Source organism: Emiliania huxleyi, assembly GCF_000372725.1.
Source record: "Emiliania huxleyi CCMP1516 unplaced genomic scaffold EMIHUscaffold_113, whole genome shotgun sequence".
Lineage (NCBI taxonomy): Eukaryota > Haptophyta > Isochrysidales > Noelaerhabdaceae > Emiliania > Emiliania huxleyi.
This window is the reverse complement of record NW_005201613.1, coordinates 63949-89667: the sequence shown is the minus strand read 5'-3', so window position 1 is coordinate 89667 and position 25719 is coordinate 63949. Positions and strand designations below refer to the sequence as shown.

Below are 25719 nucleotides of genomic sequence, written 5' to 3'. Positions count from 1 at the left end.
TTCATGTTTGGGGCGCTCGTGGAAGGCTCAGATCTGTGGGTGACTGTGGGACGCCCCCCGTGGGGCGCGCGGTGTGTCACTGTCAGCGCCTCGAGAGTTTTTCTCTCTCACCCCTCGTCACACGTCACAAGTCAGTAGTCACAACCCGACAAAGACGAAAGAGCGGCTCCGGCTCAGGTCGTGGGGCATAGCTCGGGTGTAAACGGGGTCTGGGGAGGAAGCCCCAGCGGCCCGCCGCAGGCGCCGCCGGAGGCTGGCCCGCCGCAGGCGCCGCCGGAGGCTGGCCCGCCGCAGGCGCCGATTTTTTGGCGTTTTTTCTCAAAATTGAGGGATTTCTCATCTAAATTCTCATCCAAAATCGAGCTCGCTACGAGCTCTCTAACTGCACAGCATCTCCTCGTGTTGAGCCTAGGGCTCCGGCTCAGGTCAGAGGGCCCAGCGACTCGTCGGTTGGGTGTAAACGGGCATCCCCGAGTGGCTTCAAACCAAACAGGGTGTGAATAGAGCTGTCTTGATGGTGCTGAGGACGAAGCCACCTCAAACTTTGATGAAGCCGCGAGTTTTTATAGTTTTCATTAGCTGTGAATAGTTATTGCGCCCGCCGCAGCCCGCCCTATTCCACTGGGCACGCGCCACGGGCCACGAGAGCCCTGGAAGAGCCCAGCTGGCATGTTCTATCGCCCGGGTGGCGGGCTGTCTGCATACAGACGTCTCGTCGCCATGGCTGACGCACGACTGGTCCGACGTGCGGTGGGAGTTTGACCTCAGACAGGCCGTCGGTGTCGGCGGGCTGACGGCGGCCGCCGGAATCGCGATTCGCTCTGCCAGCTGCCAGCAGCCTCGTGTCGCGGCTCTCACAGGTGCAGCTGCCAGCAGCCTCATGTCGCGGCTCTCAGCGGTGGTGATTGGTCTTTGCGCCGTCGCTCGACGGCGTCACCACCCATCCGATCTGCGCAGCTCCTGCAGCTCCTGCAGCTCCTGCAGCTCCTGCTGTCAGTCTTCTACTCTCACTCGCCGCGCGCGGATTGTGCGCCGCACCAGCAGGACACATGCTCATGCAAACAGTGCGAGAACTTGGTTGCGCCGCTTAGTGGCGGCGCTGCTTTAGAGGAAGCGGCAGCGTGGGAAGCACAGCAGATGGAGGCGGCGCGGCATGCCAAGGAGCTGCAATCGCAGTACTGGGGGCGGCAGCGCCAGCAACGAGCAAGGAGAGACGGGCAGAGGTTGAGCGGCTGAGTGCAGCAAGGGCCAAGGGCAAGAAAAAGGAATGTGGGCGTGGGCGATACGGGCGCCGCTAGGCTCAACACGAGGAGATGCTGTGCAGTTAGAGAGCTCGTAGCGAGCTCGATTTTGGATGAGAATTTAGATGAGAAATCCCTCAATTTTGAGAAAAAACGCCAAAAAATCGGCGCCTGCGGCGGGCCAGCCTCCGGCGGCGCCTGCGGCGGGCCAGCCTCCGGCGGCGCCTGCGGCGGGCCGCTGGGGCTTCCTCCCCAGACCCCGTTTACACCCGAGCTATGCCCCACGACCTGAGCCGGAGCCCTAGCGGCGCCCGTATCGCCCACGCCCACATTCCTTTTTCTTGCCCTTGGCCCTTGCTGCACTCAGCCGCTCAACCTCTGCCCGTCTCTCCTTGCTCGTTGCTGGCGCTGCCGCCCCCAGTACTGCGATTGCAGCTCCTTGGCATGCCGCGCCGCCTCCATCTGCTGTGCTTCCCACGCTGCCGCTTCCTCTAAAGCAGCGCCGCCACTAAGCGGCGCAACCAAGTTCTCGCACTGTTTGCATGAGCATGTGTCCTGCTGGTGCGGCGCACAATCCGCGCGCGGCGAGTGAGAGTAGAAGACTGACAGCAGGAGCTGCAGGAGCTGCAGGAGCTGCAGGAGCTGCGCAGATCGGATGGGTGGTGACGCCGTCGAGCGACGGCGCAAAGACCAATCACCACCGCTGAGAGCCGCGACATGAGGCTGCTGGCAGCTGCACCTGTGAGAGCCGCGACACGAGGCTGCTGGCAGCTGGCAGAGCGAATCGCGATTCCGGCGGCCGCCGTCAGCCCGCCGACACCGACGGCCTGTCTGAGGTCAAACTCCCACCGCACGTCGGACCAGTCGTGCGTCAGCCATGGCGACGAGACGTCTGTATGCAGACAGCCCGCCACCCGGGCGATAGAACATGCCAGCTGGGCTCTTCCAGGGCTCTCGTGGCCCGTGGCGCGTGCCCAGTGGAATAGGGCGGGCTGCGGCGGGCGCAATAACTATTCACAGCTAATGAAAACTATAAAAACTCGCGGCTTCATCAAAGTTTGAGGTGGCTTCGTCCTCAGCACCATCAAGACAGCTCTATTCACACCCTGTTTGGTTTGAAGCCACTCGGGGATGCCCGTTTACACCCAACCGACGAGTCGCTGGGCCCTCTGACCTGAGCCGGAGCCAGCGGCCAAGAGACTCGCTCCCTCCGCGGCGAATAGAGTTGGAGCATGGAGGGCTGCGGGCTGCGCCCCTCGTGGTCGTGGCTCGTGCGGCGCAGAGGCCTGCGCGGGGCCCTACTAGCCGCCGGCATCGCGGGCCAGACCTCGCGCCAGACGTGGTTCTTCATGTGCTGGATCGCGACGTACACCGAGTCTTCGCCGCGGCCGGTGCGCACACCTCACCACCGCCACCTCCTCTCGCCCGTTGTTCTGGCCGGAGAAGTCCCAGCGGCTCGCCTTCGACGTGCAAGGGCTCCAACTGCCTTCCGCCTCTGTATGTAACTTCTGTAGGGTGTTGCCCCCCCTTGGGGCAAGTCCCGACAGTGAGAGCTACTGGCCTTCGCCGTTTCCTCCCCGTGCTCCGAAGAGCGACATATACACCAGCGGCCAAGTAATCAGTGTTGCTCATCGGATCAGCAAGAGCCGCGTGTTAGTCCATACTTGCCGACCGTTTCAGCGCCAGGTAGTCGCCCACGTCAAGGTACACGATTGCGGCCGCGTTGGCCATGATGATGTCGCCCTGTGCATCCGCCCCGCACCCTCCCGGGATGGCGAGGCCGCCCTCGACGACCCTGATGGAGCGCTCGCCTGCAGCGGCGACAGCGGCGCGGCGCGTGAGGAAAGGCCTCTCCGACAGGCGACAGGGCGCGCCGCGCCGTACGGCAGCACGGCGAGGACCGCCGACTCGTCCACCGCCGCCGGCTTCGGCACGCCGACCACAACCTCGATTTTCATCTCCTCCGGGCGCTTGTCGAGCGCGCGGTAGGCCGTCATGGAGACGCGCCACAGGGCGTCTTCCAGCGCACGCACGGCCGCTGCCGTGTGATCCTGCCGCCGCAGGCTCGTGCCGGTTCCCATCTCGACTGCAAAGCGCCGCCACTCGGGGCGGTGGACTGCTGTGTCGCTCATGGCAGCGCGCGCGCAGGTCGCCCGCTGCTGCGGCCACAGCAGCCGCTGGCTTGAGCAGCCAGCTAGACCGGCGGCCGCGGCCGTGGCGCCGAGGCTGAAAGCGACGCGTCGGAGCGACATCGTTGTGTTTGCTCCAACGTGTATTTATACTGTCCCGTTTTGCTGTTCACAGCTAGGGACGGCCTCTGCGGCAAAGAAAAATCACCCCCACCTCCCTCCCTCCCTCCCACCACGGCAAACCTTCGGCTCCCGCTCAGAGGCTCGCCGCGCCCGTGCGGCGCGCCGAGGCGGCGCCGAGGCCGGCGCCTTGCACCCGGCCCGCGGCCGGCACCGCCTCGCCCCACAACTGACCGCCCTGCGGCCCCTGCGCAGGCGTACCACAGGCGTCGCTCAAAAAGCGACGCCGGGTGTGGGCTGCTCCCTTGAACCGTCACCCGCCGCGCCCTCGCCCGGCCGCCTCACCGCTCACGGAGCGTGCTCGCCGCCGCCGCCGCGCGTCCCGCGCCGCCACGCATGCCCTCCTTTGCCTGACGCGCGCTCTGTGCAGCGGCGCAGAGCGCGCGTCCCTGGCACAGACGGAGCAGCGGCCGCGCCAGCGGTCGCTGCTCCGCCCCCCCGTCGCGCGCGCCGCGCGCGCGCTGCCGCCGCCGCCGCCGCCGCCGCCCCCTCCTCGCCGTCTTCCCCACCCTACCCTCTGTTGCGCGCGCCGCGCAGCCGCGCTGCGCGCCCCCGCCCCCGCCCCCGCCGGCGCTCCCAAGCGCCCCTTCCCCGGTAGGTGTGCGGAGAAAGTAGAACCAATCGAGAGGTGGCAGAAGCCGCCGTGTGTGACACATATTGCGGCACGTGAGAGTGAGACAGAGCCCCGGCAGCGGCCAGCGCGCGCGCGCAGCGGCCAGCGCAACAGGCGTTTCAAACAGCAAACGGGACGGCCTGCGCAGCCTCTAACTATTTCGATGTTTGCCTTCGATGTTAGAGAGATTTTTAGCAATACCAAACAACTCTAACACTCACACGTAATTTGAAACAACGCAAGGCGGACATGGCATATCGCTCTCGGGCTTTATTTTAGCCCCCCGCTACCCAGTCGCAGTCGTGCGACGTAGCGGGGGGCCACGACTACGTTTACGAAAACATAAGTAGTCCCGCGAGGTGTGAATTGGCCGCCCCAGTAGCCCCCTTTCCAGCCGGATACACTTTTCGTGGCAAACCCAAAGTTGATATGGCGCGAAGCCGCTTTTGAAAGCGCGAAACGAATCTCGTCCTACCTCCCACCGGCCCCACCACTTTTCGTCGCCCATGCTCGACTTGAGTGCCGCTGGACTGGCCGATGAAGAGCGACCCGTACGACGCGCACTTGTCGTCCTCCCTCCTCGCCACATGACGGCCGCCCCCCGACACCGACAGTCGCGCTCCGCACGCCTTCGAGGTCAGCTGCGGCCGAGCGACGATCGGCTCGCTCCGATCGCTGGGCGCGGTCACTCTCCGGCCCATCACCCGCCTGCCGATCACCTGTCCGCCTCGCCGCGCGCGGGCCGCTCGCCTGCTCGCCACCGCCGCCGCGCTTCCCCGCGCCGCCACGCTTCCCTGCACCTGACCGCGCTGCGCAGACGGCGCGCTCTGGCAGACAGAGCAGCGGCCGCCCAGGCGGTCGCTGCTCCGCCCCGTCCGAATCCGTCCGCCCGCGCGTGCTGCTGCCGCCGCTGCCGCCGCTCCGGTGCCCGTGTGTCGTGAGAGTAATGCTTTGTGTATGGCACCCGTGTCGCATGTCATGTTATGTGTGTGGACTTGTCGCACTTGAGCCTCTATGATTAGTAAGTAGACCGTCTGCGCAGCGCTCTCGGAGAGGCGCTTTGTACTCGGGTTTGGATGGTAGCGGGGGGCCCCGCCGGAGGCTGGTTACTGATTGCTTGGGGCGGCACGCATGCGACAGACATCGCTCATGAAATCCGCGCCATAAAGCCTGTCAACCGAAAGTGGGCACACCGCGCGCCCGACGGGGACATCCAAGCGCAGGCCCCGCACGCGGCCCTGCTGCCCTCCGTTCTACTCAGAGCGGTGGTTGAGGCCGATTGCCTCAACTGTCAACCACGTGGTTGACAGAGGCCTCAACCCTCAACCAAGTGGTTGACAGACCCCTTCAACCCCTCAACCACGCGGAATGGCTGTTCACACCCCCCGCGCAAAGGTCTGAACACACATTCTCTGTGAACCATTCATGTCGTCTTCTTTAACGCCTGGATGCTGCATCACACCTCCCATTCACGCACGTAGCTGAAGCAAGTATCGTAAAAACGGCGCGTCGAAGGCCCCCGCACGGGGGATCCCGGCCGACGTCATGGTCGTCCGCGGACGCGGCCCTCCGTCTCCGGAGACATTACCGAACTCAAAACTGCTTACCAAAGCCAGATACGAGCTCAGCTCAGTGAGATCTAGCAGCACATACCCTCAGTATCCAGAATAGCAAAGTCTGAAAAAGTCGGTCCGACCGCGCATAGCGGTCTGGCTGTCTGCAGAGCTTCCGTCCGCGAGCCCTGAGAAATGTCGGAGGCATGTCGGCCCATGTTCGCGATTTTGATGGCGTTGCCCTTATTGCACGTGAAACAGACCGCGCCGGCCACGCACCCTTGTTCCCGGAGGCCAACTCGAACAGGTTTGAGCAATGGCCGCCTTCCATGCTCGACACGTCCGCCCGCCATCAAGTTGTACGATGAAAAATGCAGCAGGAACTTAGTTGCCTCGAAGGCCGCCCTGCTCGAAGGCCGCCCTGCTCTCGGCATTGTGTTGTTGACTGATAGCACTGTCTGATCCAACCAGAAAGAGCCGTCGAAGAGCCGTCGAGAGCTACATGAGACCCAAGTCGTCATGATGTACCAGAAAACGAAACTAGCGCCAAAATTGAGATCTCAGGATTGACATTAATTTCTCGCGCCTGCTTTCGCTGCTTGAGGCTCGCCAAACAGATACTGCGTCTATGGCCGTGTGCAACGTCAAGTCGTTATATACATGTAACCGCGACAAGACCATCGCGCCAACCGCGACTCTGTTGCTTTTATGCGGCAGCATTCACCGTGACTCTTGCCGTGAATGGTTAGTGACCGCAATACTACGCCGTGAGCTGAGCTTCACCAGCCGTTTATCTTCCTTCCCTTGCCTTCTCTTGCCGTCCGTTCTCTGTGCGCATTCCACTGCATGCATGCGGCATCACAAGCGTCTTCTGCCGGGCGCGCATCTCAACTCGTACCTGGTAGGCCATCGCTTTGCTGAAGGATCAGGCGCCTGAATGGCGACAGTGAGCGTCTCCTACTTATGGATTGCGCTCAAGGTACGAGGACCGCAAGAGCGCGCCGCAGGCGAAGCGATTTTTTTGGCGGCAGGGCTGTTCCAATCTTGTGATCACGCGCGAGCCTGTGAATACGCCCCGGAGGCCTCAACCCCCAACTAAAGGGTTGACGGGGGGTCTCAACCGTCAACCAGATGGTTGAGGGGGGGCCTCAACCCTCAACCCGTCAACCACCCCTCTGAGCAGACTCCGTCCCGTCCCGTCAGTCCCGTGCCCAGTGTGTGTGTGGTGTGGGGTGAGGGGGGGGGGGAAGTCCGCCCCCCAACAACTCGAGAGCCCTCCGCCCTCGCCACCTCCGCCCTCGCCTCCCCCCCCAAGCCCGCCGCCGCCGTGCCTCCTCCGTATGGTCCTCGCCTCCCTGGTGTGGCGCGCCTCTGCTGTGCACTCCGTCCCAATTAAAATCCGCTCTCAAATCGCTCTCACAGCAGCGGAAGGGTCCCTCGAGCCGGAGGAGCTGGAGGCTCTCTCGGGTGTGTGGAAAGCTGAGCTTCGTCTCGACGACGGGGATCGAACGCTGACGTGGCGGCTCGCCGCCAGCGGGAGAGTGCGTGGCCTCGATGAGAATGAAGAGGGAGTCTGGTGGGCTGATAGCGCTCCGACTGAATCTGCACAGCAGCGCGTGACCGTATCGCTGCGGGTGAGAGATTGGACCATCCTCGCTGTCGGCGAGCGCACGGGCCTGCGGTGCACACAGCTTGGTGGCGCCGTCCTCGAGGGTGCAGAGGACCCGTGCCACGTCGGCGAGTGCGACCTGACCCTCGCGCTCGCCGACATCGGCTCGGATGGCCTCGGGGACCTTGAGGCGTGCTCCCCGCGGCCATTCGTCTCCCCGCTCCCTCCTCCTCCCCCTCCGCCCGTGACGCGTGTGCGTGGGCCAGGCGCGGCTCGAGCGGCGGCGGAGCGCGCGGCCGGCACGACCGGCCACCTTTGCCAAGCGCGCATTTGTCGGCCGGTGGCGAATGCTCATCGACATGGAAGGAGGTGCGTCGGTCCCCGTACTTATCCACGTCCGCCGTTTCCAAGACGCGCGTTCGTGACGCGTCCAGGGCACGCGTCCCGCAGGCGCTCCTCTCTCGTACGCCGTGGTGCTGCGGCCGGGCGGCACCTTCCGGACCGTCGGGGGAGGCGAGGGCGAGGCAGCCGTGCTCGGAGGCCGGTGGGCGGTGTGGGGCCGCGGCATGGCAAAGGGCGTCGCAGAGTGGGGTGTGCGCGCCACCGCCCACAGGAGAGTCGATCGCGTGGTCCCTGCGGCGATACAGCCAGATGCGGCCCAGATGCGGCCTGGCCGTACGGCCCGCCCGCCTCTCCCTCGAGACGGTGTTGGACGCCCCCCCCCCACCCCCCGTGCCGGCAGGCGTGCTCCCCGAGGGGACCCACCTCTGGATGCGGGTCGAGCGCGACGCCTCCACCTCGACGCTCGCAGGCATCGGCGGCCTCGCAGGCGTCCACGAGAGCTTCTCCCTCTGGAGCGAGCCCTCACTCTCATCGCCCGCCTCGGAGCTCGCAGCGCTCGCGGGCGCCTACTCGAGTAGCGCGGGCGAGCGGGGAGCGAGCGTCGCGAGCTGCAGCGGCGCCGCCTACTTTGGCACGGCGAGCAACGAGTACTACAGGGCTGGCCGCTGCTCGATGATCCGCGAGGAGGAGGCAGAGGCGGGGCGGGGGTGACGACCCCAGCCGCAGAGGCGCACGCGCTGTGAGACGCGATTAGCCTACCCCCCACTAGCGCCAACTGCATGCACATGAGGGGGGGGGAGCCCACGAGGAGCCAGCTCCGACGTATGTTCCTCTAGCAATCGGTGTCGCTTGGTTCCCCGTCTCACTAGCTTTTTCTAGAACTTCTTGGAGGAAGAGAGGCTTCTGGTTCTGGCTTCTGCCTTCACAGCAGCTCGTTTCACCGCGTTTTGGTTTTCCTCTCGGATTCTCCCCGCACAGTGTACGGGGCGACTCTCGCTCTCGCGCGTCCGTCCGGCGGGTCCGCTCCCTTCGACCTTCGTCTACGTTCTAGAAGTACTCTTCGTCTAGCACTGGCTCTATTTTAGTCCTCTCTATATTGTAGCCACCTCCGCGAATCCTTTTATCCGATTCCGAATCGGTCGGCATGTGAACACCCATAGTCTGAGGGTATCCTAAAAGTCCGGCCGATTTGGGTCAAAAGAAAAGCACCCCCGGGCGCAGATTTGGGGCAAAACGACAAAAGTGGGCCCGCCCGGGGCAAAATGGTAAAAGTCGCGCCGCAGGCGCGCGCGAAATTTTTGGACATTCTACTCTCCGGCGGCGCCCGCGGCGCTCGCTCCAAATACTCGCTCACTATAGAGGCGTGCCGTGCAGCCGGCGGCGCAGCCACGCCTTGCTGCCCGAGAGGGCCTCGCCACGCTCGCCCAGCTCCTCCTTGAGCTCCACCACCTTCATCGCCACCAGATCCTTTTGGACCTTTCGCATCGCCGCCGCCGCAAAGAGCCCCGGGCTCAGCGGCTCAGCGCCTCAGCCTCGTGCTCAGCAGCGCCCTTATGTGTTACAAACTTGTAGCGCTACCCATGTGTTTGGACACACACCGGTGGGCGCTGTCGAGGCGAGCGGCAGCACATTTTTCTAGGCATAGTGTGCAGGAATTACTTCTGCCGTTTTTGCGGGACGATAGCTAGTACTTCCTAGATGAGCTCCCCCCCCCGCTCTTGCACAGGAGGAAAATGGAAAACTAATCAGATGGAAGCAGGAAGCTTCCATCCCGGCCGTGGTTCGAATCCACACGAGCCGAGGGGTGAAGGGGAGGACGCGTGGTGGCGCTGGCCATGAGAACTGAAGCTCTCACCCATTGTGATGAGGAAGTGAGAACTGCTCGACCCACCCCGGATCCTGCTGACCAAGTTCTTCCTCTTGTAGCTCGATCAGTCACACCGCCATCACCGCCGACGTTTCCCAGTGAGACGATGGAGAGGGGGGACGACACTGCCTCGGCAGCGTGCACCTCGATCCTGTACCGTGTTTTTGTTATGACCCCCCCCCCCAATGAACACACCAGTGAGGGAGGGCGAGACGATCGAGGGGTCCCGTACCACGCGGAATCGACCCTATCCAGTGCTCAAGTGCTCAAGTGCTCAAGTACTTCCGCACCCGGCGCACAGCGCCGAAGAAAAAAAGAAAACTGCTACCGGCTGGTCGCTCCGAGACGACCAAAGTGGTAAAAGTCGCACTCTGTCCCACCCACACCTGACCCGAAGTGGTAAAAGTCGCACTCTGTCCCACTCACACCTGACCCGATCAAAAGCGTAAAAGCACCCGAGGCTCCAGAAACCTAACCCTCAGACTATGCCCTCACCTCCTGGATCCAGCTCAATGATGAGGCTACGGCGCATAATGAAGAGAGAGGAACACATCGAGTGGCTGAGGAAGCTCTTCACTGGGTGGAAAGAGGCTCGGCCGGCCTTGAGGGAGTCGCAGACGGAGGGATAACGCACCGCAGGCAACGCAGGGACGGGCCAACAGCCAGTGGGACGAACGAGGGCCGCGACGGCGGCTCATACAAGCGGGAGGGAGCGGAGACGGTGGGCAGAGAGCGAAGGGGGGGAGACTGATGATGCTCCTTCGACTTAGGGAGCGCGGTTCAGATGCTGGGCGGGCTTCAGGCTGGTGCTCACGCGAAAAGGAATCGACGCGATGTGCAAAGCATACAAGAAGGGGAGAAGGAAGAGGAGAGACGCCGGTGATGACGAAACAGAAACTAGCGCAGACGAGAGCAGGGCAGACCCGGGGACTGGGGAGCCGGAGCAGACGGCATCGGCCGCCGAGGGAACGTTGGGAAGAGGCACGAGGAGGGCGGCGACCTCGACCGACCATGGAGGACCCGTCGCCAGACGACGCAGGGCAGAAGACGGTGAGGCGGAGCAGACGCGCAGGGCGAGACGAGGGAGGGAGCAGGACTTTGCGGAGATCAGCAGGAGGATGTACGAAGAGATTAGGAGCAGCAGGGACCCGAGGGACCAGGTGGAAGACGGCTAGTGCTAGTCCCCCATCGGGAGGACGACCCCGGCTAGAGGGAGCGGACCATGAGTTGAGGAAATCGGAGGACGCGACCCACTTCGCCACAGACGGTCCCGCGCCTCGCCACTATGACGGGTAGACGACCGCGGCTCGTGTGCGTCTACCCGTCTTTGTCCGGAGTGAAAAGTCCAACGCGCTCGTCGGTGGCGGCTTCCTCCAACCTGCGCCGCGCTCGGCGAACCTCGACAGCGCCTTCGATGGCATGCAGCTCTTTGCGTCAGAAGCTTGGAGAGCAGCTCCTCGGCTGCTCACACGCTCTGCACAGTTGACACAGCCTACTGTGCGGCTACCACAGCTGTGACAGCGATGGGCTCGCCCTCACTGGCCCTCAGTCACTTGTGCTGCGGCTTGTGTGAGCGACACTGCTCGGCGACTGCCGGCACACTGTGAGACCATGGGTGTGAGGTAAAACCACGCTACCAGCGCTTGGTCACATCGGCCCCGAGGTCAGATCCTTCTACTCTGTTAGTGACAAGACTTGTCTACTGGCTGGAGCCGAGCAGGAGGGCCAGGCGCACAACCCCTGGTCAACTCACGGTCCACACCCCGTAGTCGCCGACACGGCGACACCACACACCCACAAAGATGAACCCTGCAGAAAGATCGCAAGGGGCGGGGACCTGTTCCTTTTTACTTTTATTTCGCGCGTCGGCTCGTCGCTCGGTCCCGCGCGGCGCGCGCGGGCGCGGTTGTGCGACTGCGAGAATGATGGCGCGGGACACATACACACTCGGACATACACCGCCGCGGGGTCCCCCCACTGCCTTTCCTCTCGATCAGAGACGCCGACTCACCTAGCGACTCACGGCGTCCACGGAGACTCTATCGCGCCACATGCACATATCCCCCCGCCGATCGGCGTCGCCACGTGGGGCCTGATTTGAGAGAACTCCGACGCGTGGGGAGGCTAGGCACGCCCACCTCGCCTCCGCCGCGCCCACCCCTCCTCCCTTCAGCGTCCACACACCTCGCTCAAGTTGACGAGGACGCCCGTCAAGTTGTCGGCCCGCTCCCCAAAGTACTTGAAGCCGGTGGCGCGCGTCGCCTCGCAGAAGCGGGCCGCGCGCTCGCGCATCGCGTCGAGCGACCCCAAACCGGTCGCCGGCACCAGCTGCGCCGCCACCTCGTCGTAGTCCCAGATGTCCCACACGCCATCCGAGGCGAGCAGCAGGGCGGGGTGCGACAGCCGCACCTGCGCCAGCGGGATCGTGCGCACCTCTGGCGCGGCGGTGACGCCGTACTCGTGCGCGTAAAAGTCGCCGAGCGAGCGCGTCATCGTCAGTGCCTGCGGGCGAGGAGGCACGGTCCCGCCAAGTCACCCTCGCCCGTGTGCGGGTGGAGTCTCTCCCCTCCCCCCCCCCCCCTCCCTCTCCCATCTCGCTCCCGTCGCCGGCGCCTGCTCCTCCACCTCGGCAAAACTGCCGGGCTGGTGCGTCAGCTCGTACCGCCCTTCGGGCACCAGCAGCAGCGTGAAACGGTCGTCCCGCGGGTTCTTGACCAGCACTCCGTGCTCGTCCGCCATCCGCAAGTTGGCGGCGTCGGCGCACGCCGCGCCGCTCGCGTCGGTCCCAAAGATGTTGAACTCCTCGTAGTCGGGGCAGTCGTAGACGAAACTGACCGCCTCGCCGCCCGCCGTCGAGCGCACCCGCATGTACTCTTGCAGGTTGGTCGGCGAATGCTCCTCGGCGTACAGCTCGTGCGATGGCTTCCCGGCCGCCGCGGCGACCGCCGCCACCGCGGCCGTTGCCCTCTCCGCCTCCGCCGCCCTCTCCGCCTCCGCCCTCTCCGCCTCCGCCGCTGCGGCTGCCCGAGCTGCTGCCGCCGCGGCGGCGGCCTCCTCCTCCCGCTGTCGCTGCTGCTGCGCCGCGGACGCCGCCTCCCTCGCCCCCCCACTCGCGGCGCCTGCCGGCTCGGCCGCCGGGGCTTGCGCCTGCGCCTGATAGGCGCGCGCTCGGGCGAGGGCGGCTGCGGCTCCGCCGCCGGGTGGCGGCGCGGTGGCGGGCTTGGAGGAGGGGACGACGGTGCCAGTGCGGTGGCCGTAGCGCGAGGCGGCAGCGGCAGGCGCCGCGGACGGCGCGGAGGCCGACTCCGCATTCATGAAAAACTGGCGTGCCTTCGAGGGCGAGGGCGGCGGCGGCGAGCGCGAGGGGGGCGAGGGCGGCGGCGAGAGCGGCTCGCCGCTGCGGCTCTCGGGCGTCGCGAGCGAGATAAGGGAGAGGTCGGACGACGACGGGGAGGGGAGAGGCTCCGCTGGCGCGGGCAGCGCCAGGCCGGACCGAGAGTAGCCGGCGGGCACGCTGATGCCCGGGGTGCCGCCTGCAGGGCCGTGCGCGGACGGCGGCGCAGGCTTCGCCCTCCCTTGCCGCGCCGGCTGGGGGGGCGCGGCGCGGCCGAGGACGACGGCGGAGGAGTCGCCGGCGAAGGCGAGTTTGAGGAGGGTGCCGCGCAGCAGCAGCGCGACGGTGGCGGTGGTGCCTCCGTCGACCGCGTCCCAGCGCGCGTCCCCCCCGTCCTCGTCCGTCATCCACTCGACGAGGAAGTCGGCGCGGTGGCCTGGGCACAGAGGGCGGAGGGCGGGTTTGCTGGAGGTGGGAGGGCGAGAGACGGGAGGCTGCAGGGGTGGGAGGCGAGGCACAAGCGGCGGGGACGGCGCGCGCCTCGCTGCAGATGCAGCAGATCCGGCGCTGCGGCCAGCATGGCGGTGCGGATCTCCTCGTGCGCGTGCGTAAACACCCACTGCAGCGCCGCGTCGGGGCAGAGCTCCACCCAGCGGTGGAGAGCGCAGAGGCGCGAGCGAACCACCCGGCTGGCAACCTCTCCCGCGAGCTTGCCGAACCTGCAGCAGAGAGGCTCCGCGAAGGGTCGGGCGAACCCGCCGCACGCGGAGGCGGGCGGGCTACGAGAGGGTGCGGCGGCGAGAGGAGGGGCGTGTGCCGCGAGGCGGCGCGACGTCGAGGGGGTGGGGCGCACCGGCGGCCGTGGCCGTCAAAGACGCCAAAGATGGCGAGATCCGGCGACGGGCGCGCCGCAAAGGCCGCGTCCTGAGGGCGGCGGGCGGGGAGGTGGGCAATCTCCGTCGGGCGCTCACAGGGTGGCAGGGCGCACGGGCAAGGCACGGGGCGGGGAGGGCACGGGGCGGGGAGGGCGCAACGCGCCTGGTTCTCCTTGCCGCGCCCGCCCTCGCCGCCCTCGTGGGTGAAGACGACCGAGGGGAGCTGGGGCGCGCGCAGGCCGCCGCTTCCGCCTCCCGCGCAACCCCGCACCGCCGCGGCCGCCTCGACCGTCGCCTTGCTCACGCGGGCGAGGGCGGCTCGGGTCGCCGCCGGCAGCGCGCCGCCGCCTCGCCGCCCGTCGAGTAGAGCGGCGGCGGCGGCATAGAGGGCGCCCTCCCAGAAGGAGGAGGCGGGCTTGGACGCGGCGCGCCTCGCCTGCCGGTGCCCGCGCTGCCACGACGCGGTCCTCCGGATGTTGACCAGCGACTTCCGGCTCTCGCGATGGCCCATCGGCTTTGGCGGCGCCGCCATCGCTGCGGCGAGGCGCTCCTCCTCCTCGGCCTGCAGGCGGCGCGCGAGCGCCGCGTCGTCGGCGTCCCGGAGGCCCGCGCCCGCGAGCGCCGCCGGAGACGCGGCCGAACAGCGCGACGGCGGCTGCCACCGCTGCAGCCGTGCGAGGGCGGCCGTCTCGCCGCCGCCGACGGGCTGCAGCGAGTCGTACGGCGCGGGCGGCGCGTCGTCAGCGCCGAGGACGGCCGGCTGCTTGGCCTGCACGCTCCGTCTCGTGGAGAAGGAGAAGGTGCGCCTCGCCAGCCTCCGGGCAGCCCCGAGCGGATCTGCTGCTCCGAGCTTCGACGACTCGGATCGGACGCTCGCCGGCGAGGCGCTGGTGCCGGATCTGCTGCCGCCGTCGCTGGCGCTGTCGCCGGCGAGCGATGCGGTGGTGGGCTTGGCTGGCTTTTGCTTGCGGCCGAGCGAATAGGGGCGCATACCCGTGCGCACCGTGCGCCAAAAGCCGGACACAGAGGGCGGGCGAGACAAGCCGCTTTTCTTTTCCAGTATAGCGTAGACTGACACTGTGTGTGTGTGTGTGTGTGTGTGTGTGTGTGTGTGTGTGTGTGTGCCTCACTCACTCGACTGACACTGAACCTCCCAGAGCTCGTCCCGGTCCGTCACGGCCATCCTCGGCCTCCGGAGGGCCCCCGGCCGCGGCGCGGTGCGGCGGCGTCACAAAATCTCAAATCCGACCACAGAGCACCGGGACGCGGTCGGGCGATCTGAGGCCCAACTAGGCGTATGCATTGCCCATCCAGGGCTATCACCTGGACCTATCAACAGGCGAGCTGCTGCTCCAACCTGTTCACAGCCTTGTTATTGAGAAGAAAATACGTCCTATGGCGCTGTGCGCTGGCCTGTGAGAGGTTCACACTTTCATAGTGGACAGTACTTGCCTCTGCCATCGCCCCTGCCACCTCACGGCGCGGCTGCTGCGTATTCCTATTACCAGGTCGCTCATTCCACGCAAAAGTGTACATATGCGCTTCTTCCCGCGCCTGCTTCTCGGACTGCTGCCGATCGCCGAGACTGCTCGGGTCGGCCTGCACAAGGCAGCCGAAGAGGGCCAGGTCGAGCCGCTCCGCGTCGCGATCCGTGGCAAGTTTAACGAATACGAGGACGCGTGGGTGCGCCCCGACCTGAACAAGCGCAACAAGAAGGGGAATGTCCCACTGCACCTCGCGATCTGTGGTCGCGCGCGGCAGGACCTGACGACGGTCACCGCGCTGCTCGACGCGGGCGCGGACGCCGGCGCAAGAGACGGCGCGGACGAGACGCCTCTGCACGTGGTTGCGAGGCGTTGCGCTGGCGACCAGGCCCGTGGAGACATCTCCAACTCGCGTGCGAGCGGCATAGCCAAGCTCCTGATTGGCCGCGATGGCGTCGACATCAACGCCAGGGGGCTCGGCGCAAGGGGACTGACGCCTTTGCATGTGGCCGCCGAGCGCGGGCATCCCGCGCTCGTCGAGCTGCTGATCAAGGCGTGCGCCACTCTCCCCTGACGCCTCGCCGGCTTCTCGGCTCCATTCTCCCACTCCTCCCTTCTCACCGCGCGCTCTGCGCCGCTTCGCTCCCGAAAGGCCGGCGCTGACTTGAACGCCGCCGACGGCGCGGGGGCGACGCCGCTACACCTCGCGGCGCGAGCGGGCCAGGCAAAGGTGGTGCTCTCTCTTCTGAGGGCGGGCGCCGACCCGAGCAGGACCGACGCCGACGGCAGAACCGCGCGTGACGCAGTGGCGGGGGGGCGCGACAGGCGCCGTGGCGGCGCGGGGACGGCGTCGAGGCTACCACCCTCTCACTCTAGTGTTTTCGCAACCGTAGCTTCTCGAGCGCCATACGCGGGCACCTCGACAACGCGGCAAGCCTCCGCGCCGAGGGAGAGGGAGGCACGCTCAGGGCCGAACTGTGAGGCGCGGCCGGCGCGGCGGAGGAGGAGCTGGACGACGCAAGGGCACCCCGCGCCTCTGTGCACTGGAACTCCACACTGGTTTAGCCCAGGAGGAGAGAGCGCACGAGCGCACCTAGAAGCCGTTTTGTGTGTTTTATTCGGGGCATATATAGCGCACAGGGGTGTAGAGGTTCCCGTGACAGGGGTGTAGAGCGGCTCTAGTAGAGGTGTGCACTGTGCTCCCGCGCCTCCCGCCGCTAAGTCCTAAGCTCGTCGGTCGGGTGAGGGGGGTGTGCGTGCGGCCGTCTTTGTCCGGAGTGAATACTCCAACGCACTCGTCGGTGACGGTGTCCCTCAACCTGTGCGCCGCGCTCGGCGAACCTCGACAGCGCCTTCGGCGGCATGCATCTCTTTGCGCCTGAAGCCTGGAGTCTGGAGAGACAGTGCAGCTCACTCTGCTGCTCACACGCTCTGCACAGATGGCACAGCCTACTGTGCGGCTGCCACAGCTGTGACAGCGATGGGCTCGCCCTCACTGCCCCCCAGTCACTTGTGCTGCGCGGCTTGTGTGTGAGCGACACTGCTCGGCGACTGGGACTGCCGGCACGGACTGTGAGACCCATGGGTGTGAGGTAAAACCACGCTACCAGCGCTTGGTCACATCGGCCCCGAGGTCAGATCCTTCTCCTCTGTTGAGATGGTAACACTTGTCTACTCGCTGGAGCCGAGCAGGAGGGCCCAGCGCACAACCCCTGGTCAACTCACCCTCCACACCCCGTACGCCGTAGCCCCTCTAGCCCCTCTAGGGCCGCGAGGCGTGCAAAACATTCCCAACATAAATGTTGCCCAACAATTTAAACACGACGAAATCGAAAACGTACATGTATTGCGTGTGTCGCGTGTGCCGTGTCGATCGATGGGGCGCAGGCGCGGGCCGCGGGTTGGCCAAAGTACAGGTTTCGATCCGGGCCACCGCAAATTTTGATCAGCAAATTTCGAGGGGCGGCCGCAAATTTTGAGGTAGATTTTGATTGTCAAAATGTGTCCGTCTTGGCACAGGATAGAGCATATAGGCGGCGAACACCCAGGTGCGCAGGGACATCGCGACTCTGCCCGCTCGCTCGACCCTTTTGCCGCGAGAGGGCGCCGGCCGCGTGTAAGAGGTGGCTGGCGCCCTGAGGCGGCAATTGGTGGCGTGGGGAGTGCGGAACGCTACTGGCGGCGTGACAGGGCCTCTCTCGGTTGCGTGTGCCGCCCATCGGCACGCGGGTGCGCAGACATCGCGCGACTCTGCCCGCTCGCTCGACCCTTTTGCCGCGAGAGGGCGCCGGCCGCGTGTAAGGAGGTGGCTGGCGCCCTGAGGCGGCAATTGGTGGCGTGGGGAGTGCGGAGAACGCTACTGGCGGCGTGACAGGGCCTCTCTCGGTTGCGTGTGCCGCCCATCGGCACGCGGGTGCGCAGACATCGCGACTCTGCCCGCTCGCTCGACCCTTTTGCCGCGAGAGGGCGCCGGCCGCGTGTAAGGAGGTGGCTGGCGCCCTGAGGCGGCAATTGGTGGCGTGGGGAGTGCGGAACGCTACTGGCGGCGTGACCGGGCCTCTCTCGGTTGCGTGTGCCGCCCATCGGCACGCGGGTGCGCAGACATCGCGCGACTCTGCCCGCTCGCTCGACCCTTTTGCCGCGAGAGGGCGCCGAGGCGGCAATTGGTGGCGTGGGGAGTGCGGAGAACGCTACTGGCGGCGCGACAGGGCCTCGTTGCGTGTGCCGCCCATCGGCACGCGGGTGCGCAGACATCGCGACTCTGCCCGCTCGCTCGACCCTTTTGCCGCGAGAGGGCGCCGGCCGCGTGTAAGAAGTGGCTGGCGGCCTGGCGCCCTGAGGCGGCATTTGGTGGGGTCAGCGTGCGGTGCTGAGTCTTACTCGTCGGCGCTGGGGCCAGATCCCAGCGCAGAACTCTGCAACGCTGGCATACAAACACAAGAAGACTAACCCTAACCCTAACCCTAACCCTAACCCTAACCCTAACCCTAGGTCAGCGTGTGGGGCTGAGTCTTAGTCGTCGGCGCTGTGGGGCCAGATACCAGCGCAGAACCCTGCAACGCTGGCATATACAGACACAACCAGACTACTACCCTGACCCTGACCCTAACCCTAACCCTAACCCTAACCCTCTATGCTCTAACCCTAATAACCCTAACCTAACCCACCCCCCAACTCCACACCGCAAATTTGAAAGATCTTGATGAAAATCAGGCCCGACTGCAAATTTCTTCAAAATTTTCGCAGGCGCTCCGCGCCTGCAGATTTTGAAATAAATTCGACAAAATTGGTACCTGGCCCAAGCCGCGGGGCGGGGCGTGGCGGCGGGGTGGCGCGACCGGGGCCCACACACTGTCACTGAGTGCCAGACCCACACGGACTCTAGTCTCTACACACGCATCGGCATGCCCTCTTGTACAAAACCACCGCTGTGCGGGCATGCACGACTTGTTTGTGGTACGTGCCCCCACATATGTGATCAGCGGAAAGTAATGCCGCTCGAGAGTAGCTCGCTACAACGGCCTGCACGCATTCCAGGAGACCTCGCCCTATGGCGTCATTCTGCCGCTTGCTGCTCCAGGAGCCAGCGGTTGCCGTCTTTCCATCTGATGCCTTCCCAAGCCTCGCCGTCAGCAGCCCTCGGGTGCCACCTGCCCACATGCACGCCGTCGCCGGCATCCACCTGCGGCACGCAGCGTTGACTCTATGATATAAATCTCGAGTGCTGCCTTCGCTGTTTGCTCGTTTGCGCGCCTGCTCGCCGTCACGCGAGATGCGCGCCTCGAAGCTCCAATCGCGCAGCCCGTACCGGGAGACGCTCTCCGCGTCGCAGGAGGCCCTGACGACATTGCCGACACCTATATTGAGAACATATCTCGCAGCGAGCCACGGAGAGGACAGCGAGAGGCAGCGCCACCCGCTCCCACAGGCGTCCAAGAGGGGTGGCGCGTGTGCTCGCAAACAACAACATATCACGGGATGAGGGCTTGAGGCTCATGCAGGGCGCGGCGCACCCCTTCATGTGCTTATCACAGTAGCCCCGGGACGGGGGGGGGGGGGGGGGGTGGCGGGCCTCACCCGGTGGGCCGATGTCGTTGCCGGAGAAGGTGGCGAGGAAATAGTCGCCACCGCCGCTCTGCTTGAGGGCGCTGGTGTCCACGGCGATTTTTCGATCACAGAGAGGGTGAAGGAGGTCGGAGTACTCGCCCTCAAAACGCGTCGCCCTGAATCGGCCAGGCCCCAGTGCTGGCCGCAGTCCGGCGGCGAACGCGTCTCTGTTGGGCACAGCTAGCAAGGCGAGGGCGTTGGCTGCCAAGCAGCGCCTGCTCATGGCGTCGGCCTTCATTCTACGACGACACGAGGGACAATTTGCTGCCGCTGGCCGTAAAAGAATTTTACAACGTCGCTCCCTCGCCCCACTGGGCACGGGACTGGCGCGCACTGGCACTAACACAGGTACACCACGGGAGCCGCCTAAGCGACTTCTGCGAGGGTGGCGAGGCACTTAGCTCCGTGCACCCGCCCACCCCCGCCACAGGCAAGCTCATTCACGACCTGCAAAATCTCTCTCTCGACCTGCTCTGCGATGGCGAAACAAACTGTTAGGGAGGGTGGTACCTTTGGTGAAACTGAAACGCGGAACGCGATCTGTCTCGCGTTCCTCAACGCTTGCGATTCAGCTGTCGCGCCGCTGGATGATCTTGCTCAGCTCGCCGAGCTCGACCTGAACGCTCAGCGGCGCGACCGCTGAATCGCAGCCGTTCGTGCTGCACGCATGCATCGTTGCAGTTTCAGATTACTTCCCCCCCTCCCTAGGGACGCCCAAGGGTGAATTTCGGTTGGCACCACACTCCTCTCCTTCAAAATGGCGGCGTGCCTTCCTCCCATCCCTCCCCTTGTGTTGTTTCTTTCTATGTCTTACGTGACTCATGAATCCGTATTCTGACTCATCTAAATAAAACCAATGGAGCAACGTGGGGCTGGGGGGTGTCGCGTGTATGTCGAGTGCTTGTGCAGTATGGCCCCTATGCGCTGCCAGTCTCGTTTATTATGGTTTAAGAAACAAGACAAAAAAACTCGTTTCAAAAGAAAACCCCGATTGCGAGCCAACGCGTTCTCAGACGCGTGTACACGCATCCGAGCCCGCGCCGAGCGCGCACATGCCATCCTGGTAGTGAGCACAGGACCGTGGCTCTCCCACGTCATGGATACAGTCACGCTACCTATCTATCGTCCGTTGCGTTTCCCGATTGCGAGCCAACGCGTTCTCAGACGCGTGTAACACGCATCCGAGCCCGCGCCGAGCGCGCACATGCCATCCTGGTAATGAGCACAGGACCGTGGCTTCCCACGTCATGGATACAGTCAGATTAGCGATTCATTCCCGTTGCAGTCTCCGATTTGCGGTTGCGCCGTCGACCCTGGGGGTCGTACATGGAGCTCCATACCACTTAGCGACACGGTCCGCGTCGGCCTATCGATCGGCCTCGAGGGTAACGGGGCCGCGCATCGATCGGCCCCCTCGAGACAGCCGCGCAAGGGCCCAACTCTCACGCGCACGCGTAGTAGTCCGGCTCCCGGTCCGGCACGGGGACGGAGGAGAAGAGCAGGTCGCGGGTCGCCCCGCCGAGCACGTACACGGCCGCCTCGTAGCCCAGCGACTCATAGTACTGGCCGATACACTCGCCGCCGCCGCAGCCCGCGCGGTCGTGCTTTCCGGCGCAGCAAAGCCCCGTGAAGGTTCCGTCGTCCTTTGCCTTGACGGTGGCACCCTTGTTGGAGGTCTGGTTTTGGAAGCACCTGTGAAGGGGGAGAGAAGGGGGAGACCGCGGGTGGATCGCTCGTGGCGCCGCGCGCGTGTGTGTCGCTGTGGCCGTTCGCACGTTGGGTCGAGGAGCTTGTTGCCCCAGAAGGTGAAATTGCCGTCCGAGTTTTCGGTGAAATTGAGGATGGTCATCATGCCCCAGTCCTGGATCGGGGAGGGGGGGAGTCTCAAGACGCCGGCAGGCGGGCTCACCCAGCACCTGGAGACTGGGCGTGGCTGCCTCGTGGTCGAGTACGTGGCAGTGAACGACCTGCCGCGAGACAAATGTGTCCACCTGCAAGCAAGCGCGGACCAAGCTGAGGTCATGGCCACGGTATGCTCGGCAGGCGACCAGTATTGGTGAGAGAGGCACACATTGGCGCGGACGACGAACGTAAGGTTGTTGGCGTTATTCTTGTCGTTGTTCAGGGAATGCTCGTTATATTTCTCGTCGGGAAAGGCCTTGCTGTGGCACCAATTTGGCGGCACCTGGCAATATTGTAATAAGGGGTCGGTTTTGATCAGGGGGCGAGACGGGGCCCTGACCGTGCTGCCTGGAGCGTGTCGTGCCAGTCGCCAGCCTGAAAGTACGGCTCACCGAGGAAGTTCGAGAGGTTGTAATGCTCGCGCATCGTCTTGAACTCGTCATACCCCGTCTGGAGCTGGAATGGGATGACGTGCCTGCGCATGAGCGGGTGGCCGCGTCATCTGACACGTGTCTCAGGAACGTCTTTCTGGCAGTGCGCACCAGTGGAACGCGTGATCGAAGACGCCTTTGATGTTGAACTGAGAGAGGCTTCCAACCTATAAAGGGGGGGGGGGGGTTGGTGGCGGGTGCGTCGTTGGGGCGGTTCGAATGGGTGCGGGGGTGAAAGCCTGCTCGCTGAACATCGGATGTTCGTGAGAGAGAGCGTGCTCGTCGTACCGCTTCTTGTTGATGGTGAAAGGAGAAAATGCGCTGCCATCGGAAAAGAATTTGCCATCGGCAGAGTCAGGACCGGGCCCAAAGTGGAGCTCGAGGTTGCCGTCTTGCGTCAGGTCCTACAACGTCGAAGACCACGAGGGAGCAGTCAACGGGGCGGGAGTTATATCGATTCGGGAAGGACGGGAGGAAGCCGCCTCTTCGTTGATCAGCTTGGTGGCGTTTTGCAGGTTCGCGAGGTCTACAGTTGGACACGGCAGCGGTGTTTGTTGCGGGCGGGGCGGGGCGGGGGGGGGCGGGCGGGGGCGGGCGGGGGCGAGGGCGGGGGCGCGCACAGCACGGGCGGGTCACTGTAAACTTCGGGAGCGTGCACGTGGGCGCTGGAACCCCTTGGACGATTTCCATGTACATGAGCGGGATCGTAATCCTGCCCTGCGCCTTTGCGAGGAGCGTCTCTCGGACCACCGAGGCGTCCGATTTGTTCGCCTGAGTAATCAAAATTCCGATTCAGTCTCACAACCGGACCGCGCGTCTCCCGGGATCGCGTGAGCGCACGTGTGGGATGGCGTCGGCGGCATTGCACACGACATTGGTGACCTTGTTGTGCTTGACATCCTCGTCGTTTTGGTTGTAAAGGAGCCCGTCGAGAAGAGTCGGATTCGGGTACTTGTTCGGGTCAGGCTCAGTGCACCTGCGGCAAGTTGGGACGCTGAGAGCGAGGCGGGGAGGGCACCAACATGCGCGGTCGGTCGGCGAACTTGATGAGGAGATCCGCACGGTTGCCGAGCCCAAGGAAGGCGTACTTGACCGGTCGTGGCCTGAGCAAGAGGCGGAAGCAAAAGTGTTAGATCTCAGACCCAGCGCCACTCTGGCTTGCGTGGTTAGGGCGAGTGCTAATTGTGTCGATTGGCAGAATGTAGAGCACGCACGCGTCGTGCAGGTAGACGCCATCCTTTGCGAGGAGTTGCGCCTCGCAGAATTCCGGGAAGACGATGTACATCTGGTCTGTAATCTGCGCAGCAGAAATCGGGCGCTGGTCAACGCAGGGGTTATGCTAGAATCGGAACACGGAAGGTCTCTCGCAGTGCACCGATGCGAACAGGATCCGCAGCCGCGTCCAGACGTTCGCCTTGAACTTGAGAGTGGGCACGTACTCGCCGTTCACGAGGAAGAGAGCTTCGTCTGCCGCGATCACTGCGTTCGACTTGTCCGTGTGATCCGGCAGTTTGCCGTCGACGTGCCAGATTGCGGCGGCCTCGCAGTTCTTCTTCACCAACTCTGCGACCTGTCGGGTCCGGAAGGGGGAGGGGGGGGGCGCTCGGGCACTCCGCGTCGGGCGCTACTTTACAAGACCGCGGCCCGGTGCAATAACAACCTCCTCGTTCGAGCAGCTTGCCCCGTTGTTCTTCTCCTTGCACCTACGTCATCAAGGTTCATCGTCTCCTAGAAAGGTCCGAGTGCTTTGTCGTCGTGTGTGTGCACCTGTCGTCGAGATCGTTGAGGTGGGCCTCGCGGTTCCGCATTCCCCGCTCTTCAAGCAACTCCTCATTCTCGGCCGTGAAGTTGGAAGCCGGGGCACTGCATGCTCCTCCTTTATCCTCCGGTAACCAACGTTTTTCAAACTCTTCCTTGCTCATGCTTTTGTTCCCGTATGCCTGCGCAGCGCCAACGGGCTAACGTCATGGCGCAACTGGCGTGGCACATGGAGGTTGAAGGGGGAGGGGGTGCGGCACCAGGCAGCACTGCAGCATTCCGCTACCTTCCCCCCCCACTGACGTTTGGCCTCCCCGTTCGATTCCTTTCTGATTGTTTGCGTCGACGCCGAGGATGATGAGATGCTTCTCCTCCTTGAGGCTCTCGACGTACTTGGGCAGGGTCCCGTGCTGACCCACGACGTCCTGCGGCGCAGCCAGGGCCCGGAGGTGGTTCACTACGCACGCCTCCCGTCTCTGTGCACTATACGCGCCTCCCACCGTCCCGTGCTCTACTTGCTCCCGTCTCTGTGCTCTACTTGCTCCCCCCCCCCCCCCCCCTGGCTCACCTCGACGATCAGCATCCCGACGGCACCGCCGCCCGCCTGGATGCCCGTCGGCCCGTGGAAGTGCGGGTGGTACCAATGGGTTCCCGGCATGTGGTCCTTCGGGATCGCGTACGTGTACGTGTGGTTGTCGCCCGGTGCGACGCGGCGAAAGACGTTGTCCGCCGGGTCCTCACCGCTGATGTGCAAGCCGTGCGTGTGCAGGTTGGTCGCTTGGTAGTCGTGCTGGAAGTTTGTGAGCCCCGCCATTTGCGCGTCCGGGTCGTCCTCTTCCGCCAGGTTGTTGATGAGCGTGACCTGCGCACACGGGCGACTCCGGATGTTGATAGTACAGCGGGCAGCCAAAAAAAAATTTTTTTCTCTTTTTTTTTTTGGGGGGGGGGGGGGGGGGCGTCACCTTGAGGGTGTCGCCGGGCCTGACTTTGATCGTCGGTCCCATCGGCGTGTTCTTGTTGTAGCCGCGGGTGGTCACATTGATCACGCCCGAGTTGTCCTTGAGCGTGTGGTGGGGCGTTTCCTTGAGCGGGACATGCATTTCGACCCTGCCCATCGTGAGCTGGCAGGTGACGTCCGTGCAGTTGTCCTCCCTCTCGCGGGAGCCGCAGTAGCGGCAAAAGGACTGAATGGAGCCTGTTGGGGGTGCCGGTTCGAGGATGGACCCGAACATGGTGCTTCGCGCGGTGGTGGCCTCCGTCGGGAGTGCGATCGCGCCCAGCCCGAGCATCACAAAGACGCCGAACATGGCCAAGAACGTCGTTGGAAGATGTAGGCTTTGAGCTCTCGGGCGGCCTGCGTGGCAGGGTGGAGGGTGGCGCCGTGAGCGGCCTCTCCGTCGTATCCGCAGGGCGGTGATACGTTGAGCATGGCAAGACACGTGATAGGGCGGGGTCTGAGGGGGGGGGGGTGGTGGCAAAGTCTGAAGGCAAAAGTTGAGTACAGAACAGCTGCGGCGGCTGGCGAGGGCGGCGGCGAGGCGGCGGCGAGGGCGGCGGCGGTGCAAATGGCGACAGCGAGCACGGTTGGTGTAGGGTCGCGCGATAGCGAGGGCGGCGGCGGCGAGGGCAACGGCGGTGAGAGGCAGCGCGGCGGCGGTGAGAGGCAGCGCGGCGGCGGCGGCGAGGCTGGCGGAGGGCTGGTGATAGTGAGGGTGGAGTGGCGGCGGCGGCGGCGGCGGCAAGGGCCGGCGGAGGCGGGGGGCGAGGCGGCGAACGAGCGGGACAAGGGTCGGATGGGCAGCAGCGACGCGTCTCGCGGCTTCTTGATGGCAACGGCGCACCTGCGAGCGGGAGGGTGCAGCCAGCTAGGGGGGCGCAGCCACTCGGGCGGCGAGCGATGGCGCGTCGTATGGCGGGAGCGGTGGGGGCGCTGCGGGTTCCGCGAGCAGCAGGCGTCGCGGGGATCAAGGCGTGCAGCTTGCGACGGCCATCGGACGTGCGAAGCGGCGGGGCCAGCGCGAGGGACTCTCAAGACCTCAAGAGCAAATGTTGGCAAGCCTCGAGCAAAGACTGGGAGCGAAAGACTGGGAAGCTGATTGGACTCCGCTGACGAGCGCTCGCGGAACTGGTCCGCGGCGCCCGCCAGGGGCGTGCGCGAGACAGGGCTCGAAGCCCTTTTCTGTGAGCAGGGATTCCCTCCCGGCGGGGGTTGTGGCGGAGAGCCGGCATGGGAATCGCCGGCCCCCACCCAGGGGGTGCCCCTGTCAGGCGCCGCAAGCGGCGCCCGACAGGGG

General features: G+C 65.0%; 7 protein-coding genes across 7 annotated transcripts; 3 read left to right on the top strand and 4 right to left on the bottom strand.

Moving 5' to 3' along the window:
* Positions 1-3: 3 nt before the first annotated feature.
* EMIHUDRAFT_223837 (hypothetical protein) lies at positions 4-1236 on the top strand (the record flags this gene model as incomplete). The annotated part of the gene is made up of 3 exons (XM_005791368.1): positions 4-39; positions 608-901; positions 976-1236. 3 exons carry the CDS (start codon positions 4-6, stop codon positions 1234-1236), a joined length of 591 nt encoding a protein of 196 aa, XP_005791425.1.
* Positions 1237-2894: 1658 nt separating this feature from the next.
* EMIHUDRAFT_109030 (hypothetical protein) lies at positions 2895-3373 on the bottom strand (the record flags this gene model as incomplete). The annotated part of the gene is made up of 2 exons (XM_005791367.1): positions 2895-3052; positions 3100-3373. The coding sequence occupies 2 exons, from the start codon at positions 3371-3373 to the stop codon at positions 2895-2897; spliced, it is 432 nt and encodes a 143-aa protein (XP_005791424.1).
* A 3683-nt stretch (positions 3374-7056) lies between these two features.
* On the top strand, positions 7057-8378 carry EMIHUDRAFT_466724 (hypothetical protein; the record flags this gene model as incomplete). Its single annotated transcript, XM_005791366.1, has 4 exons — positions 7057-7578; positions 7649-7694; positions 7776-7916; positions 8068-8378. The coding sequence occupies 4 exons, from the start codon at positions 7057-7059 to the stop codon at positions 8376-8378; spliced, it is 1020 nt and encodes a 339-aa protein (XP_005791423.1).
* A 3325-nt stretch (positions 8379-11703) lies between these two features.
* Positions 11704-14734, bottom strand: EMIHUDRAFT_109028 (hypothetical protein; the record flags this gene model as incomplete). The annotated part of the gene is made up of 5 exons (XM_005791365.1): positions 11704-12036; positions 12160-13304; positions 13400-13587; positions 13722-13792; positions 14015-14734. 5 exons carry the CDS (start codon positions 14732-14734, stop codon positions 11704-11706), a joined length of 2457 nt encoding a protein of 818 aa, XP_005791422.1.
* Positions 14735-15279: 545 nt separating this feature from the next.
* On the top strand, positions 15280-15801 carry EMIHUDRAFT_223832 (hypothetical protein; the record flags this gene model as incomplete). The annotated part of the gene is made up of 1 exon (XM_005791364.1): positions 15280-15801. The coding sequence occupies one exon, from the start codon at positions 15280-15282 to the stop codon at positions 15799-15801; it is 522 nt and encodes a 173-aa protein (XP_005791421.1).
* Positions 15802-17023: 1222 nt separating this feature from the next.
* EMIHUDRAFT_454500 (hypothetical protein) lies at positions 17024-19557 on the bottom strand (the record flags this gene model as incomplete). The annotated part of the gene is made up of 4 exons (XM_005791363.1): positions 17024-17122; positions 18532-18909; positions 18981-19084; positions 19305-19557. The coding sequence occupies 3 exons, from the start codon at positions 19555-19557 to the stop codon at positions 18784-18786; spliced, it is 483 nt and encodes a 160-aa protein (XP_005791420.1). The 3' UTR covers positions 17024-17122; positions 18532-18783.
* A 716-nt stretch (positions 19558-20273) lies between these two features.
* On the bottom strand, positions 20274-25478 carry EMIHUDRAFT_466723 (hypothetical protein). The gene is made up of 19 exons (XM_005791362.1): positions 25461-25478; positions 24388-24779; positions 23994-24287; positions 23686-23850; positions 23435-23607; positions 23328-23370; positions 23043-23237; positions 22882-22964; positions 22711-22770; positions 22508-22643; positions 22288-22438; positions 22150-22193; positions 21956-22071; positions 21779-21834; positions 21577-21611; positions 21406-21519; positions 21251-21325; positions 21110-21195; positions 20274-21026 (listed from the first exon to the last, which is right to left on the bottom strand). Exons 2-19 carry the CDS (start codon positions 24730-24732, stop codon positions 20777-20779), a joined length of 2421 nt encoding a protein of 806 aa, XP_005791419.1. The 5' UTR covers positions 24733-24779; positions 25461-25478; the 3' UTR covers positions 20274-20776.
* Positions 25479-25719: the final 241 nt, after the last annotated feature.

What these genes read in the sequence shown, in the direction of transcription:
- EMIHUDRAFT_466723 (XM_005791362.1), bottom strand. Translation starts at nt 24,732, where the DNA reads ATGTTCGGCGTCTTTGTGATGCTCGGGCTGGGCGCGATCGCACTCCCG. An exon ending in CTCAACGATCTCGACGACAG is followed by an intron (nt 23,371 to 23,434) that starts GTGCACACACAC and finishes TTGATGACGTAG; the next exon opens with GTGCAAGGAGAAGAACAACG. An exon ending in CCAAGCTGATCAACGAAGAG is followed by an intron (nt 22,072 to 22,149) that starts GCGGCTTCCTCC and finishes TCGACGTTGTAG; the next exon opens with GACCTGACGCAAGACGGCAA.